Source organism: Mastigoproctus giganteus, chromosome 12 (genome assembly GCF_048544385.1).
Source record: "Mastigoproctus giganteus isolate SK-2022 chromosome 12, ASM4854438v1, whole genome shotgun sequence".
Classification (NCBI taxonomy): Eukaryota; Metazoa; Arthropoda; class Arachnida; order Uropygi; family Thelyphonidae; genus Mastigoproctus; species Mastigoproctus giganteus.
Window position 1 is genome coordinate 81,803,294 of NC_143586.1, and position 14,862 is coordinate 81,818,155.

Below are 14,862 nucleotides of genomic sequence, written 5' to 3' on the forward strand. Positions count from 1 at the left end.
CCACTAAAACTATTGTTTATTCCAGTAAAATATAGCAGCAAGTACTAGTAGACAATTATCACAATTATACCTTAAGAGTAAGCAGCTTTTCTGCACATAACACAAGCCTGTTGCTTTCATTAATTTGAAAAACTGTTAATGTTTTTTAGACTAAAAAGATGATGGGGAATGACTTTCTCATTGACAAAAAAAAAAAAAAAAAAACACACAGCTGATTAGGCAAATTTTAAAGTTAGAAATGTAAATTTTGAAAAAATATATAATACAAGGTCTGCATAAAATCTCTTCTTATTGTGTTTGTGTGAACATCCACAGATTCAAAAGTATGGGCAGCTTTTTCTCTCTCTCTTTCCCCCCATCTGAGATAAGTATTTGAAATAATTAGCATGACAAACAAAATAGGATATGTGGGGTGAGGTAGAGTTATTACTGTAAAATTTACTATGAAACCATAGTTTACCTACCGGTAATTATAAGGTCATTTTGAGCCCAATTTTTTTTTTTCCCTCTGTTTTCACTGCAAAATTATTGTTCACTCTGGAGTAATTTATTTGTCACAGTTTTTCAACAAAAAATTTCAAGCCATCTATTGAATAAGGTAAAAGTATGCTAGATATTTTCACCCTACTCAACAGATTTCTTGTGTATGATTTCATATCACTGTCATTGAGTTAAAAATAGTAAAACTGATTCGGGTGTAAAGAACAGCGACGTTCTCCACTAAAAAAAAAAACAAAAAAAAAAAAACATGAATTTTAAACCTAAAGAATCTTTTTTTTCCTTTGTTCTTGATCCAAGTCTGGTGACCTAATGATTTTCTTTACAAAATCAATTAAAAAAAACTAAGATTTACTTATTGGTATTTTATTACACTTAGAAACAGTTTGTTAATACAGTTTTGTTAAATTAATATTTGAAATCACTTTGTGTTTATTTAATAAGGGAAGAGCACAGTTGTTAAGTCATGGATTGGGCAGAGTTTTTGGAATTCAATATGAATGGAGGTGTGCTGGTGCCAAATAATACATCCTGAATAATGGAATAATGCATTTGTATTTTACAATGTGCCTTAAACTTATAAGACATTGGATAAAGATGTATAGTGGCACAGTAGGTAGAGTTGTTGATGTTTAGATTGATACATCAAAGGATCAAATCTCTATGCTAAATTTGCACTTTGGTTAATTTATCTATGTTCAAAATAAAAAATAGGTTATTGTCATTTTTTAATTCCGATTTTTATTTTTGTTCCTGTGGCAAGTTAGGAGTAAAAAGTAATTCAATCAATATGCATGCCTCTCCACCAGTCATGCAATGTCTGTTTTTACCACTGAATAAAAAAAACTTCATAGTTGGAATGCAGAATTGTCCCTAACTGTTACATGATAATCACAAAATATCAAGTAGAGGGGATTCTATAAAAATTCACTCATTAATACACAACTGTCAACACCAATTTATAATAATAATAAACAAAAAAAAAAAAAAAAAAGAAGTAGTAAACTGCAGCCATTATCAACCCACTGCAGGATGGAAGCCTCCTCAACAATTCATGTTGAGGGAAATGGACCATAATCTGCCCCGCTGGTCCAGTGCAGGGTGGCAGATCGACCGTAAGGGGCTTGAAGCCCGGTCTACTCAAGAAGCATGTGCTATTTCACTCCGGCTCCTGACCACTCGGCTATGGAGGCCTTTATAATAATATGATGCAATAATTTTTTTTTTTTTATGAAAACCCCAAACACGAACGGTGGTGGGGTGGGGGGTAGGATTATAGAATCAAATTCAGAAGAAAAGCACTCTTGGAATTATCTATAAAAAAGACATGCTGCAGAAACAGAACTTTCGCGAAAGAGTGTGGAGAGACTTTGTAAGAGATGACTCATTAATTAACCTGACTACCTTCTCTTGAATGGAATTGAGAAACTGGAGAGAGATTATGGGGCACCACCATAGATGTGGGAATAGTATTCCATGGTGGGTGGAGTTGAGATTTATATGATTTGTATAGAGCAGATAGCTGTTTTAGAAGAAAAGTAATGCCGAGAGTGAAAGAGATAATCCAGTTTTTTTAAATGCAAAGGAAGCAATATTTCTGATGTGCTTATGCCAAGAGAGAGAGAGAGAGAGAGAGAGAGAGATTAGAAGTCAAGAGTAATCCCTAATAGAGATATAGGAACTTGTTTAGAAATCTTCAATGGCTCTAAACAACAAATGTTGTCTTTCGGTGTCGTTGAAGATAAGCATGGCAGTAGAATGATCCTTTTTTGCAAGATATAAGACAGGACTGAATTTTAGAAGGATTGAAATTAACTAAGTTATGTGCCCCACTGGAGATCAGCATTTAAGGAATTGGTAGTGGATATTTGAGAAGTTTAAGCTGTTTGTGCAGAGCAAGGTTTCTCGAACTGGAAGGTAGAATTCACTGTGCTATCATTAGCAAAACTATGAATGGGATTTCCAGTCAATGGAAGAGGTCATTATTATACAAGAGGAAAAGAATGGGAGAAAGAACAGCCTTGGGAAACGACAGCATTAGTGTAGAAGTTAGAAGATGGAGAACCATTCCACCATCACTTGCAGTGAGCAGGCAGAGAGAAAACTGGATACCCAATTAAAAAAATAGTCAACAATCCATAAGATGGATGCTATTTGGAAGACCTTCATGCCAAGATGGAGAACCATTCCACCATCACTTGCAGTGAGCAGGCAGAGAGAAAACTGGATACCCAATTACAAAAAAATAGTCAACAATCCATAAGATGGATGCTATTTGGAAGACCTTCATGCCAAACACAATGAAAGCTTTTTGAAATGTCAAAAGCAACTGCTTGAGTTTTATTGAATTTTTCTGTAAATGGGTAACATAAGCTGCTAGTATATCACCAGTGGATCTACACTGACAGAATCCATATTGGCAATCATTGAACAAGATAGTTTAGGTGTTGGCAATTAATGAATTTTTCTCTCTCTCTCTCTCTCTTTTTTTTTTTTTTTTTTATGAAGACCCCAAGCATGAGAGGTATTAGAAACTATAGTACTTAGTACCATGCATGGGTTGAAGGTTGAGAAGATACTTGTTACGTTAGACATGAATTTCTGTAGATTGTAATTTTCAGGAAAAACATATGAAGGGTGTTTGTTCCAGAAAACAGAAGTTTAAGGAATAAAGGAGGAAGAAGAAAAGTTGGTTCTGTGAGTTTCAAGTTGGACAATAAAAGGATGTTGACTGGTTGTGGCACGTGTTTGGACTGCTTTGAAAGAGAGAGAGAGCAGGAATTATAGAAGCCAAGAGTGGAGAGACTTTGTTAGAGATATTTCATTAATTAACCTAACTGCCCTCCTTTGAATATAATGTAGAAGTATGAGAGAGGGGCACTGCCTCAGATATTGGAACAATTTTCCATGATAGGCAGATTTGAGATTTGTACAGTGTGAGCAGCTGTCTGGAAGAAAAGTAATGCCAAGAGCAAAAGAGAAAACCCAGTTTTTTAGATGCAGAGGATGCAATATTTGTGACATGCTTATGCTAAGACAAATTAGAAGTCAGGGTAAACCTTAAGGGATATGTAATCTTGTCTGTCTAGAAATCTGTCATCAAAGAGAAGCATAGGAGCAGAAGAATCCTTTTTGAGAGATATAAGACTGGACTGAGTTTTAGAAGGATTGAAATCAACTAAGTTATCTATGCCCCACTGCAGAATTACCTGGAGATCAATATTTAGAGAATTGGTAGTGGATATTCAAGAAGTTGTTTGTGCAGGGCAAGGCTTCTCAAAGTGGAAGGTTGAATGGAATGTGCTATCATCAGCAAAACTATGGATAGGATTTCTGGTCAATGGAAGAAGGTCATTAATATACAAGAGGAAAAGAGGGAGAGAAAGCACTGAACCTTGGGTAACACCAGCATTAGTGGAGAAGTTAGAGAGAGAGAGAAAAAGAGAGAGAGCCATCTGCCATTGCCCACAGTGCGGTCAGAGAGAAAACTGGATAGCCAATTACAAAAAAAAAAAAACTATTGGAAAACCATAAAATGGAAGCTTATTTAGAAGACTTTTATGACAAACATGGTCAAAAGGCTTTGAAATGTCAAGAGCAACTGCTTAAGTTTCACCAAACTTTTCCATTGAATTTGTCTATAGATGGGTAACATAAGCCAGTGGATCAACACTGACAGAATCCATACTGGTGAAAGATATCAGATGGAAGATTTCTAGATAGTTTGAGTTGACAGTTAATTGATTTCTCCATTACTTTAGAAAGAGCAGAAGTAAGTGCAAGTGTAAAGTGTGTTAGTTGTCTGACAGCATCAGAGGTTTCCCTCATCTCCATGTTGTATTCTTTGTTTGTTATTTGTTTTTTTTTTTTTTTTTTTTTTTTTAGGAGCATTAGCAACTAAGGCCATATTGCTCCGGGGATATGCGGTGGTCATTCCCTGACCTTTCTGCATCCTCCGTATTTGGTGGTCACGGGCTCGAACCCCGGTCTAATCAAGAAGTGTATGCTACGCACTGCTGCTACTCCTGCCCACCTGGCTACGGAGGCACCTGTATTCTTTGTGCATGTGACACAGAACTCTGTGGAGACCAGAGAATTAAAAAGTGTGTGGGGAGTGGTTTGTTGTGTAGTGTTACGGTCTGTTGTTCTCTGACCATTTAGTCATTGGGATCCACCATTGCCCACACTGCCACGAGGAGGCAGGTTAGGCACCTAGTAGATTATTAAATACTCTGGCAGGCCCCACCACCTAATTTCTGAGGATTTCAGTGGCAAGGCCTATATATATATATATATATAAAAAAAGGGGGGAGGGGTGAACACTAGAATTTGGAGAGGCCAAAAGAGATTTACGAGAAAGCAGTAGAATTTAGACATTGATTAGAATTTGGCAGCATTGTTAGAAGCATACTCGGTCGGTTTAGTTAGAGTGAGTGCAGTGGGATGATAATTGAAGTAAGTGCAGTGGGATGGTAATTGTATGGGAGGGATTTGTCACCCTTCTTAGGAACTGGCTGGATATGAACAATTTCCAAGCAGAAGGGAAAACACCGGTGGAATAAGAAAGTGTAAAATGGTGAGACAGAACTGGACTAAGCTCCCGGAGCATAGGTTTTGAGATAAAATGGAGAAATACCATCAGGACTTGGAGCTTTCTTTGTATCAAGACTTTTTCAAAATTCTTTTGACATCCTTTTGATCGAAGAACACAGGAGGCATTGAATGGAGTGTGCTGGAAATTGTAGGAGGTGGTTTACCAAGATCACCAATACACAAGTTAGAAGAAAAGTATGATGCTGGCAAGTTAGCTTTATCTTTAGTTGAGTTGGCAATACCTCAGCTGAACCAGATGAACCACCTCTGTTCATCTGGTTTTGAACAGAGGTGGGAATAGAGATGGACCAAAGTTGCACCTAATAGCTTTAGCAATAGTCCAGAATGCCCAACTACCATTTGGACAAGTAGCAAGTTTTCTACTTTAATCTCTTGTTCAAAATCTAGTTTGGGCTGATTGATAACTGCTTTACAATTGTTGTGAGCTTTCATGTAGGCAGAAAATGAGCCTGGAGTTTTGGATGCAAACCAATTGAGATATTCTTATTTTGAACAGCCTTGGCACATCTATTGTAAAAGCAAGGCTTATATAAAAGATGAGATTTTAAGTTGAGTGTGGAATAAAGGATTTGATCCCTACAAGAATAATTTCACTGACACAATCTGAGCAAATATTGACATCAGAAGATTTGAAACAGTAATCTGACCAAGGAAAAGAAAAGAAATCTCATAGATAATCCCATTTTACATTCTTGTAATGCCAAACAATGAGGTTGAGAATGGCCAAGAGAGAAAGGCTCCATTGGTGAAGAGACCATCACCAAGTTTTGATGTGAGGTGCCTAGAGACCACTCACCTCAACCGGTGTGCTTTGAAGGGTCTAGAAAAATATCAAGAGTGTTGGCTGTGTGCTTAGGATTATTCTGGTAGGTAAATGAACAATCTGTATGAAGTCATTAGTAATTGCAAAAACCTTGGCATCTTGACTTGCTGGGTTTGTGTGACTAGAAAACAGAAGCCAGCTTGACTTGCGAACATTGAAATTGCCAAGGAAAATTACCTCACTGTTAGGAAAGTTGGACTGGAGAAAGCCAAGTTTCAAAGAAAGGAATTCAAAGAGTTTCAAGTGATTAATGGAGTTGGGAGAACAATAGAAGCTACAGATGAGTTTGACAGAATGGGGTAGAGAGATTTTAATCCAGAGAAGATTGAAAAGAGGAGATTCCAAATTACTGAGTCTCTGAAAGGAATATCATGGACATAGGCACAAGTACCACATTGTGCATATGTCCTGAAACTGGAACTGAGACCACATATACAGGGTGATTCACTACCAGTGCGACAAACTTGCAGGAGGTGTAGGGGGCACAAAGACGAATCGGAATCACATAGCATTGCAGGGTCCGAAATGCCTTCATCATGCGGTAGAGGACGTTGAACGGGAGGTCGCGATCCTGCTGGAGGTCAGCATTTGCGAACCGTTTCTGTTGAAGAAACCAAGTAGCAAAAGTCCTCCGGAGTGGATAATCTGCAGGCTCCAATGATTGGACGCGTTGCAGATGGTATGAACTCATTTGGTTTGTTGACAGTATCCTCCATACAGTGGATTGGGAAATTCCCAATCGTTGGCCTATCGCTCGAGTACTCGTACTCGGATTGCCTTCTGCAAGACGTAGGACATTCTCCTCATTGTCTGGCGTCCTCGTCATTCGCTCTCAATTCATGGTACCTCTCGTGAAACAACCAGTCTCACGTAACCTTCTGCGCACACGTGCGAAAATCGTATGATGAGGAACACGCCTATGCGGGAAACGTTCCTGGTACAAGCGCAGAGCGGCACGCCCGTTACAGTCCACAGCTCTATACGCGAGGTGCATGTCGGCCAGTTCAATGTTTGAATACTCGTCCATCCTACTGCCTCGTTAACTGGTTCGCAAATGCTGACTTCCAGCGGGATCGCTGTTCACGCGACCTCCCATTCAACGTCCTCTACCACATGACGAAGGCATTTCGGACCCTGCAATGCTATGTGATTCCGATTCATCTTTGTGCCCCCTACACCTCCTGCAAGTTTGTCGCACTGGTAGTGAATCACCCTGTATTTGTAAAATGAAGTATTCATAAGAAACATATGAAAGAGTAGAGGTAAGTGCAAAATGATGATAATTGGGTGGGAGGGAATTGTCACCATTTTTAAGAACTGGCTAGATATGAGCAAATTTCCAAGCAGTGGAATAAGAAAGTGTAAAAAGGTGACACAGAAGAGGAGTAAGCTCAGGCACACAGGTTTTGAGAACAAGTGAAGAAATACCATCAGGACCTAGAGCTTTCTTGGCATCAAGATTGTTCTGAATTCTTCTGACATTCTTTTGATTGAATAACACTGGAGGCATTGAGTGTAGTGTAATGGTAGGATGTGATTTCCCAAGATTGTTGATAGAAGAGGTAGGATGCTAGTAATTTGACTTTATCTTTAACTGAGGTGGGAGTACAAATGGGCAAATGTTGTGACCAATAGCTTCGACAAGAGATCAGAATGCTGAACTACCATTTAGACAACAAGCACGTTGTCTGCTTTACAATTGTTGTGAGCTTTGGTGTAGGCAGAAAATGAACCTGGAGATTTAGATTCAGACCAATTGCAATAGACAATGTTATTGTCTTGAGCAGCTTAGCACATTTATTGGAAAACTAAAGTTTAGATAAAGGATGAGATTTTAAGGTGTAGTGTGGAATAAAGGATTCCATCCTTACCAGAATAATTTCACTGACACGATCTGAGAAAATGTTGAGTGAGAAGAAATCTTGCAGGTCATCCCATTTTTCATTATTGTAATGCCACACAGTACGAGGCTGAGAATAGCAATGAGATAAAGGCTCCACTGTAGAGGAGACCATCATAAGCTGTGGTCTGAGGTGTCTAGGGACCACTCACTCTCAGTTGTGTACTTTGAAGAGTTGTTCACAAGAAAAAAAATCAAGAACATTGGGTTGTGGTTAGGATTGTCTGGTATCCCGATAAGTAAATGAACAATCTGTGTAAGGCCATTAGTAATTGCAAAAGCCTTAGCATCTTGACCATCTGGAATTGTTAACATTAAAATTACCAAAGAAAATTACTCCATTGTTAGGAAAGTTGGAATGTTGAAAATCAATTTTCAAAGAAAGGAAGTTAGAGTTCCAGGTGATTAGTGGAACTGGGAGACTGGTAGAGGTAAAAGATTGGGGTAGAGTGATTTTAAGCCAGAGAAGATTGAAAAGAGGAGATGCCAAATTACTAAGTCTCTGCAAGAGAATATCAGCAGATATATGCATAAGTGTACCACCTTTGAAGTGAAAGAATCAGCAGAAAATAATAAGGATGATTGATATGAGCAGTGGTTGAATCTAATAATTGGGATTCTGTCAGAAAAAGTGAAGCTTAATATATTTAAGTGGAAATGGACATTGAGATTGGACCCAAGACCACGTATACAGGAACTCCCTGGCTTACGGAAATTCGACTTTATGTAAGTTTTTGCAGACCAGTGCAAACTGAAAAATATATATATGGAAACGTATTTTGCCTCTGTAGGGATAAATGGGAGTATTGTGAAAATATAATGTGAGCCCAATAACACTTTTTTTTTTTTTTTGGTAATTCGTTCCAATTCCTTAGAAGTTGAAAATTTTGCTATATTACTATTTATCTCTCTAAAAGGTCATATTTATAATGGAAATTGGACTATGCTTTCATCGTTATCATATGTTCCCGTTATAAGAATCAATTTTGAATGCCTTTGTGATATTTTTTTAAAGCACGTTTCTGGAGATCACAACCAAAAAACAAAAACAATTTGCACTTTCCGGTTCATTGGGCTTTTCTGTTAGTGCAAGCAGTTATAAACAGGTAGTAAACTTGATCTTATTGCATTTGCAATAATCCCGATAACTGGAATTGTGTGGTTTTTTTACGTTACAGTACTATGGTGAAATGTGTTCCCCTTCACTGAAATCTTCAATCATATAAAAAACAAATTTTCAGAAACTTCTCTTCATTCCTATTTATGTATTTCAATGATGAAGGGAAAGCAATCAATGAAAAGTGCAAGTGGTGGTAGTGCCAGGAAACAAAAGAAAACAAAATTGATTTAGAAATGAAGATGAAAATTATTAAAAAGTACGAAGCAGGACAAAGTTCTGCCATCTTATTGCAAGGGAATTAGGTCTCACTGCTTCAACAGTGAATACTATTTTAAAGGACAGTGCACGTATAAAAGAACATGTCAAAGGATCAACGCACTTAAGATCAACAGTGTTCGGGTGCTATATGAAAGATGAAACAGCTATTAATAATATGGATGGAAAATCATATTCAGAAGCAAGTGCCCCTGAGTCCAATGGCCATTCAACCAAAAGCAAGAAGTATTTATGAAGATATTAAGCATAAGTACAGCAAACCCCAAGCCAAGTTCGTAGCAAGCAACGGGTGGTTCAAGCATTGTGCTGGTTTCCAAAATGCACTTCACCGAATTAAAGTATGCGATGAAGTGCCGATTCTGCAACTGCAGAGAAATTTTGTGATATGTTGGAAAAAATTATTAATGAAGGCGGCTATTCAACACAGCAAATTTTTAACATAGATGAGACTGCTCTGTTTTGGACAAAAAATGTCGGATCGAACATACATTGCCAAAGAGGAAAAGACAATGCCAAGTTTCAAGGATTCAAAAGATAGGGCCACGCTCTTGCTAATGCAGCAGGAGATTACAGATTAATACCACTGCTTGTGTACCATTCTGGAAATCCTTGTACATTTAAGGGCATCAATAAAGCCATCCTACCCGTGCATTTCCGATCGAACCAGAGAGCATGGATAACAATATCTCTCTTTAAGGAATGGTTTAAATGCTGCTTCATTCCCAAGGTTGAAAAATATTGTAAAGACAATGATGTTCCTCTCAAGATTTTGCTTCTATTAGATAATGCTCCTGGACATCCTACGCATCTAGATAATTTAAATTTGAACGTGAGAGTCATATTTCTATCACCAAACACGACTTCACTCATCCAACCTATGGATCAGGGTGTTATTTCAAATTTAAAAGCATACTATTTACACACATTTGTTCAGGCATTGTCTACAGTAGACGATGAGAAAAATTTTATATCAAGATACTTTTGGAAATCTTACAATATTTACCATGCCATCTTAAACATTAATAAGGCCTGGGCAGAAATTACTAAAGGTTGTTTAAATGACGCATGGAAGAAAATATGCCCACGGCATGTAAAAGGCTTCGAAGGGTTTGAAAAGGACAAATCATATGAAGAGGTTACAGATAAGATTGTAAAGGTTGCAGAGCTACTTCAGTTGGAGGTTGTTGCCAAAGATGTGGAGGAGTTAATAGAGGAAGAAGGGAAGGAATTATCTACCAAAGAATTTATTGACTTGCAGGCAATGGTGAAAGAAGAAAATGCTGACTAAGCTCAAGATGAACCAAATGAAAAGCTAAGACACTTCATCACCAGAAAGATGACAATGGAATTTTGTGAAATTGCATCAGCAGTGGCGAGGTTTGAGAAGATGAATCCTGACAGCGAACGATTCTTAAAAGTTAACAGAGGGGTGAATGATATGCTTGCTTGTTACAAAGAAATCTACAGTGAAAAGAGAAAAGCTTGAGTGGCCGACCCCTTCTAAATCTCCACAGTCCTCAACCTTCACAACAGCATACTTATCAGCTGAAGACGTCGATTCTGGCAACGAGAGATAAAACTTACTGACGTTATGACTGTCTCCTCTCTTTTTTTATAATTTTGAAATTTTTAAAATTGCACACTTTTGTAATTTTTCCTGCACATGAGATAAAAAATTGAATAAATACAATAAATAATTCTATTTACATGTTCGTCAAACATTTCTTTTTTGATTCAATCAATTCAGCGAGCACAGTTGTGAGTGCTGCACAAGCATGGAGGAAATTCCGACTTGCGTAGAGTTCCATGGAACGCAACCCTTACTTTAATCGGGCAGTGGCAAATACAGCCACTTCCAAATTAACGTAAGGGTTGCGAATTACAAATGAGGAAGTGAGTAATGAATAAGTTTGAGGAATTTAGATCTTTTTGTAGATAAGTTTGTTCTCTTAGCAGTATTCGTGGTTTACATGGAAATTTACTCTGTTTTGAACAAAGGGGATGCTTTTAGGACACATTGCAAAATAAAACTGTATTATCTTGTGAATGGAGGTATGTTGACACCTAATTCCAAAAACATTTTTATGTTGCTAAACCCTACTTGATTGCAAAAGCTCAGCTCAATCCATGACTGATCATTTGTGGCTTTCCCTTGTAAGTTGTGATAAGTGTTATTTTATAACATTTTATTGTTAGTTGTGAAATGCACTTCTGTTCATTTTTAATTTGTTATTTTGTTTTATTTTTTATATATTTATTATTTTGTTTTATTTTTTATATATTTATTATTTTGTTTTATTTTATTTTATTATTATTATTTTTTTATTTTTTTTTTTTTTTGCACCCTACACAAATGTCTGTCATGCCTGTATTTAGATATTTAAAAAGAAAATAATTATTACTTATCCAATTACCTAATTAACATGTGTTAACCTAATTAACGTGCAGTTAAGCAAGTTTTTAAAAAATTAATGGTAATGCTACTTAAACAAGGTCTTCAAAGTTATTTTTGCTTTGGTCCCTGACACCTACATGATACTATGGCCTTGATAATAGCAGTTTCATGTATATTGCTAAAATAATGATTTCAATTGTACAAATATTGAAAATTGAGGAATGAACTAATATAATTGGATAAAAACCAGTCTTTCATTTTAAAAAAAATAAAAATTCTCACAGTGATTTTAATAATATGTTAAACATTTTCTGCTATTATGCTGTGCTTAACTGTAAATTAATCTCTATAATTTTAATTCAAGTTCATTAGATATGATTCTCCATGATACTATTAATGGTAGTACTACTTGTTGCTCATTTGGGGGTCTGGGTTCAATGCCCAACTGGAGAAATTGTTGAAAGTCCTCTCCAATCAAGGCTCTAGTTAGCTGATCTCAGGTTACCCTATGAGTTATTCTGGGTTTTAAAGCCCACACACTTTTACTGACATAATACAAAGTGATACGAACAGGCCTGAATCATTGATGTACCTAGAACCCTACAATGGTAACATTGGGTGGGGTTCTAGGTACATCATTAATTTTGTTGCTTTGGAATAAAAATAGCAATCTGACAAACATTATTGCAGGTTTGCAGTAAGCAAAATGAAATTGTCTATATTGTTAGGCAAATTAACTAGTCAATGTAGTGAATTTAAAAGCAACATTTTGTAAAGCTAATTAGTGTGGATTATGCAATTATGTGTAGTTAACTCTGCATTGCAACTTTATCTTAGTAATTTCTTCTTAAATTGATGAAAGTTTTATGAGTAAAAATATAATCCAGTACTCATGTCTTCTTAATACTGTTACCATATTTTGGATGTATCATGATAAAAAAAATTTTCCCCTAGATATCCATCTAAGTGCTATATTACATATATTACATTTTTTTTTATTTGACAGTTGCTACACCTTAGGCAGCCATTAAAGTTGTTTGGTAACACCATGAGTTTGTGCATATAGCCACTTGTAAAGGACATAGAAATATTAAAAAGTAATTTTGTTTTTCAGTGTTGCTCATATCAAAAAAGTATTTTTTAACTACAATATATTTTTTTAAATAAACAAAAAAATTAATCTTTCTTCATCTTTTAATCATGAATAGTGAAAACATTGTTTCTATAATGAATGGTAATTTTTATGCAAATTGCACCTGGCTTCTATAAAATAGCTATCTAAATTCATTCACTTACTCTACTAAATGAAAATTTATCATATTACCTCACTTGCACTGATTTCTTTTTATGTATATGGTTCAGATACAGAAGCTTGTCCACCTGATATTGGCAACATGCAACAGTCAAATCCAAATACTTGCCAACCTGATGGTTCTGGAGTTCAAAAGAGTGTTACAAGTAATGGTCCACCAGTAGTCAACAGGATACATCATCATACTACTTCCCATCAAGATATGTGTACACCTAACAACAATAGAGTTCATAGAAATATTCATGGAACAAATGCGTGTATGCCTGTTAATAGAACCCAAAACACTCCAGCAGTGGGAGCAGCAATTCATCCACCTGATAAAACTCATGGAAACAATCAAGAAACCGAGCCTCGCCTTTGTGATATTAGTGGAATGCACAGGAGTACTGCTGAATTATGCAGACTTGCAATGACTGACACATTATCTTGGACTCCTTTATGGACTACTCAGTCAGGACTTTGTGAATGTTCAAAATGCAGGACAGTCCCTAAATGTTTGGACATGCAATTACATCTTCACCATAAGGAAAACATACGACATACTCAGTTAAGTGGAGGATGTAGGTCTGCTACAACTAAACATAAAATTAATTCTGACAAGCCCTATCTGTGCAATCAGTGTGGTGCTCAGCTGCAGACAATGTCAGGACTTAGGTACCATGAACAGACCCACTCCAGTGATTTAGCATACCAGTGTGATTCTTGTGGGAAAGCTTATAGCAACCGGGGTAATCTAGTTAGACATTTGAAGCTTCATACAGAGCGTCATCATTGTGAAATGTGTGGAAAAGTGTTTCACATGAAACAACACCTGAAAGAACATATGCGAAGTCATGGTGATAAAAATCTTTCTTGTCCTCACTGTGAATATAAAACTTGTTATAAGTATGCTCTCAACAGGCATATGGCTACAAAACACAGTGATGATTGCCATCTCTGCTCTTGTGGTTTACAGTTTAAAACTTTACATTTATTGCAGCGACATCAGCTTATATGTAGGACAGTACAACTACATCAGACATCTCTAGCAGTTGTATCTGTAGGCCACTAAAGACCACATGAGATACTACTATTTGTGAGTCATGATTTCATAGTTTCATTTTTAGCACGAATCTACAAATATTTTTAAACTTCACAGGAAATAGACTTTCTAATTTTGTTGTAATATACATGAAGAAAACAAAATAATAAGATAATTATGTATATTGACCTTGAGTATTGACTTAAAAGTTAACTTCGTCTATTTGCTACGCTTTTCCAGTTGTTTCATAAACTTGAAATTTATAAATTTTAATGGCTTTTTTTTTTTTTTTTTTTTTGGTTAAATATACATATCTTCAACTGTAAATATTTAAAGTATCACTGTGCCTATATATAAAATCATATACAAAATTATACATAAACTTCACCAGAATAATAACAGAGAAGAGGCGTTTATATAATAATTAAATTTTAATCTGTGATTTTTGTTTAATTCTGACTTCATTTTTTATAATAAATACATTTGACAATATTTATGGAAATAAATTTTTAAAGAAGCACCTAACAGTTTATATGAATACAAAAAAAATAGGGTATATAATAACATATAAAGCTGTAAGCATAAATTTTATTATTAATTTATTATTATTTTTTGTCTTGTGTTAAAAGTCAGAAGCTCGGTGAATATATTTTGATAATTTTTAATATATTTGATATCGTTTATTTAAAAATGCAAATAACTTGTTAAAGATTATATTTCAAAATGTAGTTGGAGAGAAGAAAACATTATATTTTGCATTAAGAATATGAGTTTTTAAAAGAACACAACATAATGTTTTTTTCTAAGAAATATCTTTAATCCTAGTCAGTGTGATGATTTTATAATTTTGCCAACGTTGCTGGTAGAGAAGATACCCCATACTTAATTTTTTTATAAGTGGCT

The 14,862-nt window shown here is 35.9% G+C and overlaps 1 protein-coding gene across 4 annotated transcripts in view; it reads left to right on the top strand.

Moving 5' to 3' along the window:
- The window catches only part of LOC150077228 (uncharacterized), a 221,082-nt gene extending 207,041 nt beyond the window's left edge, over nucleotides 1-14,041 (top strand). For all 4 annotated transcript variants that reach the window (XM_090386898.1, XM_090386899.1, XM_090386900.1 and 1 more), the window contains one exon: nucleotides 12,989-14,041. In XM_090386898.1, coding sequence (XP_090243024.1) covers nucleotides 12,989-13,989 — 1,001 coding nt within the window. In that variant the 3' untranslated portion in view covers nucleotides 13,990-14,041. The remainder of the gene's footprint in view (nucleotides 1-12,988) is intronic.
- Nucleotides 14,042-14,862: the final 821 nt, after the last annotated feature.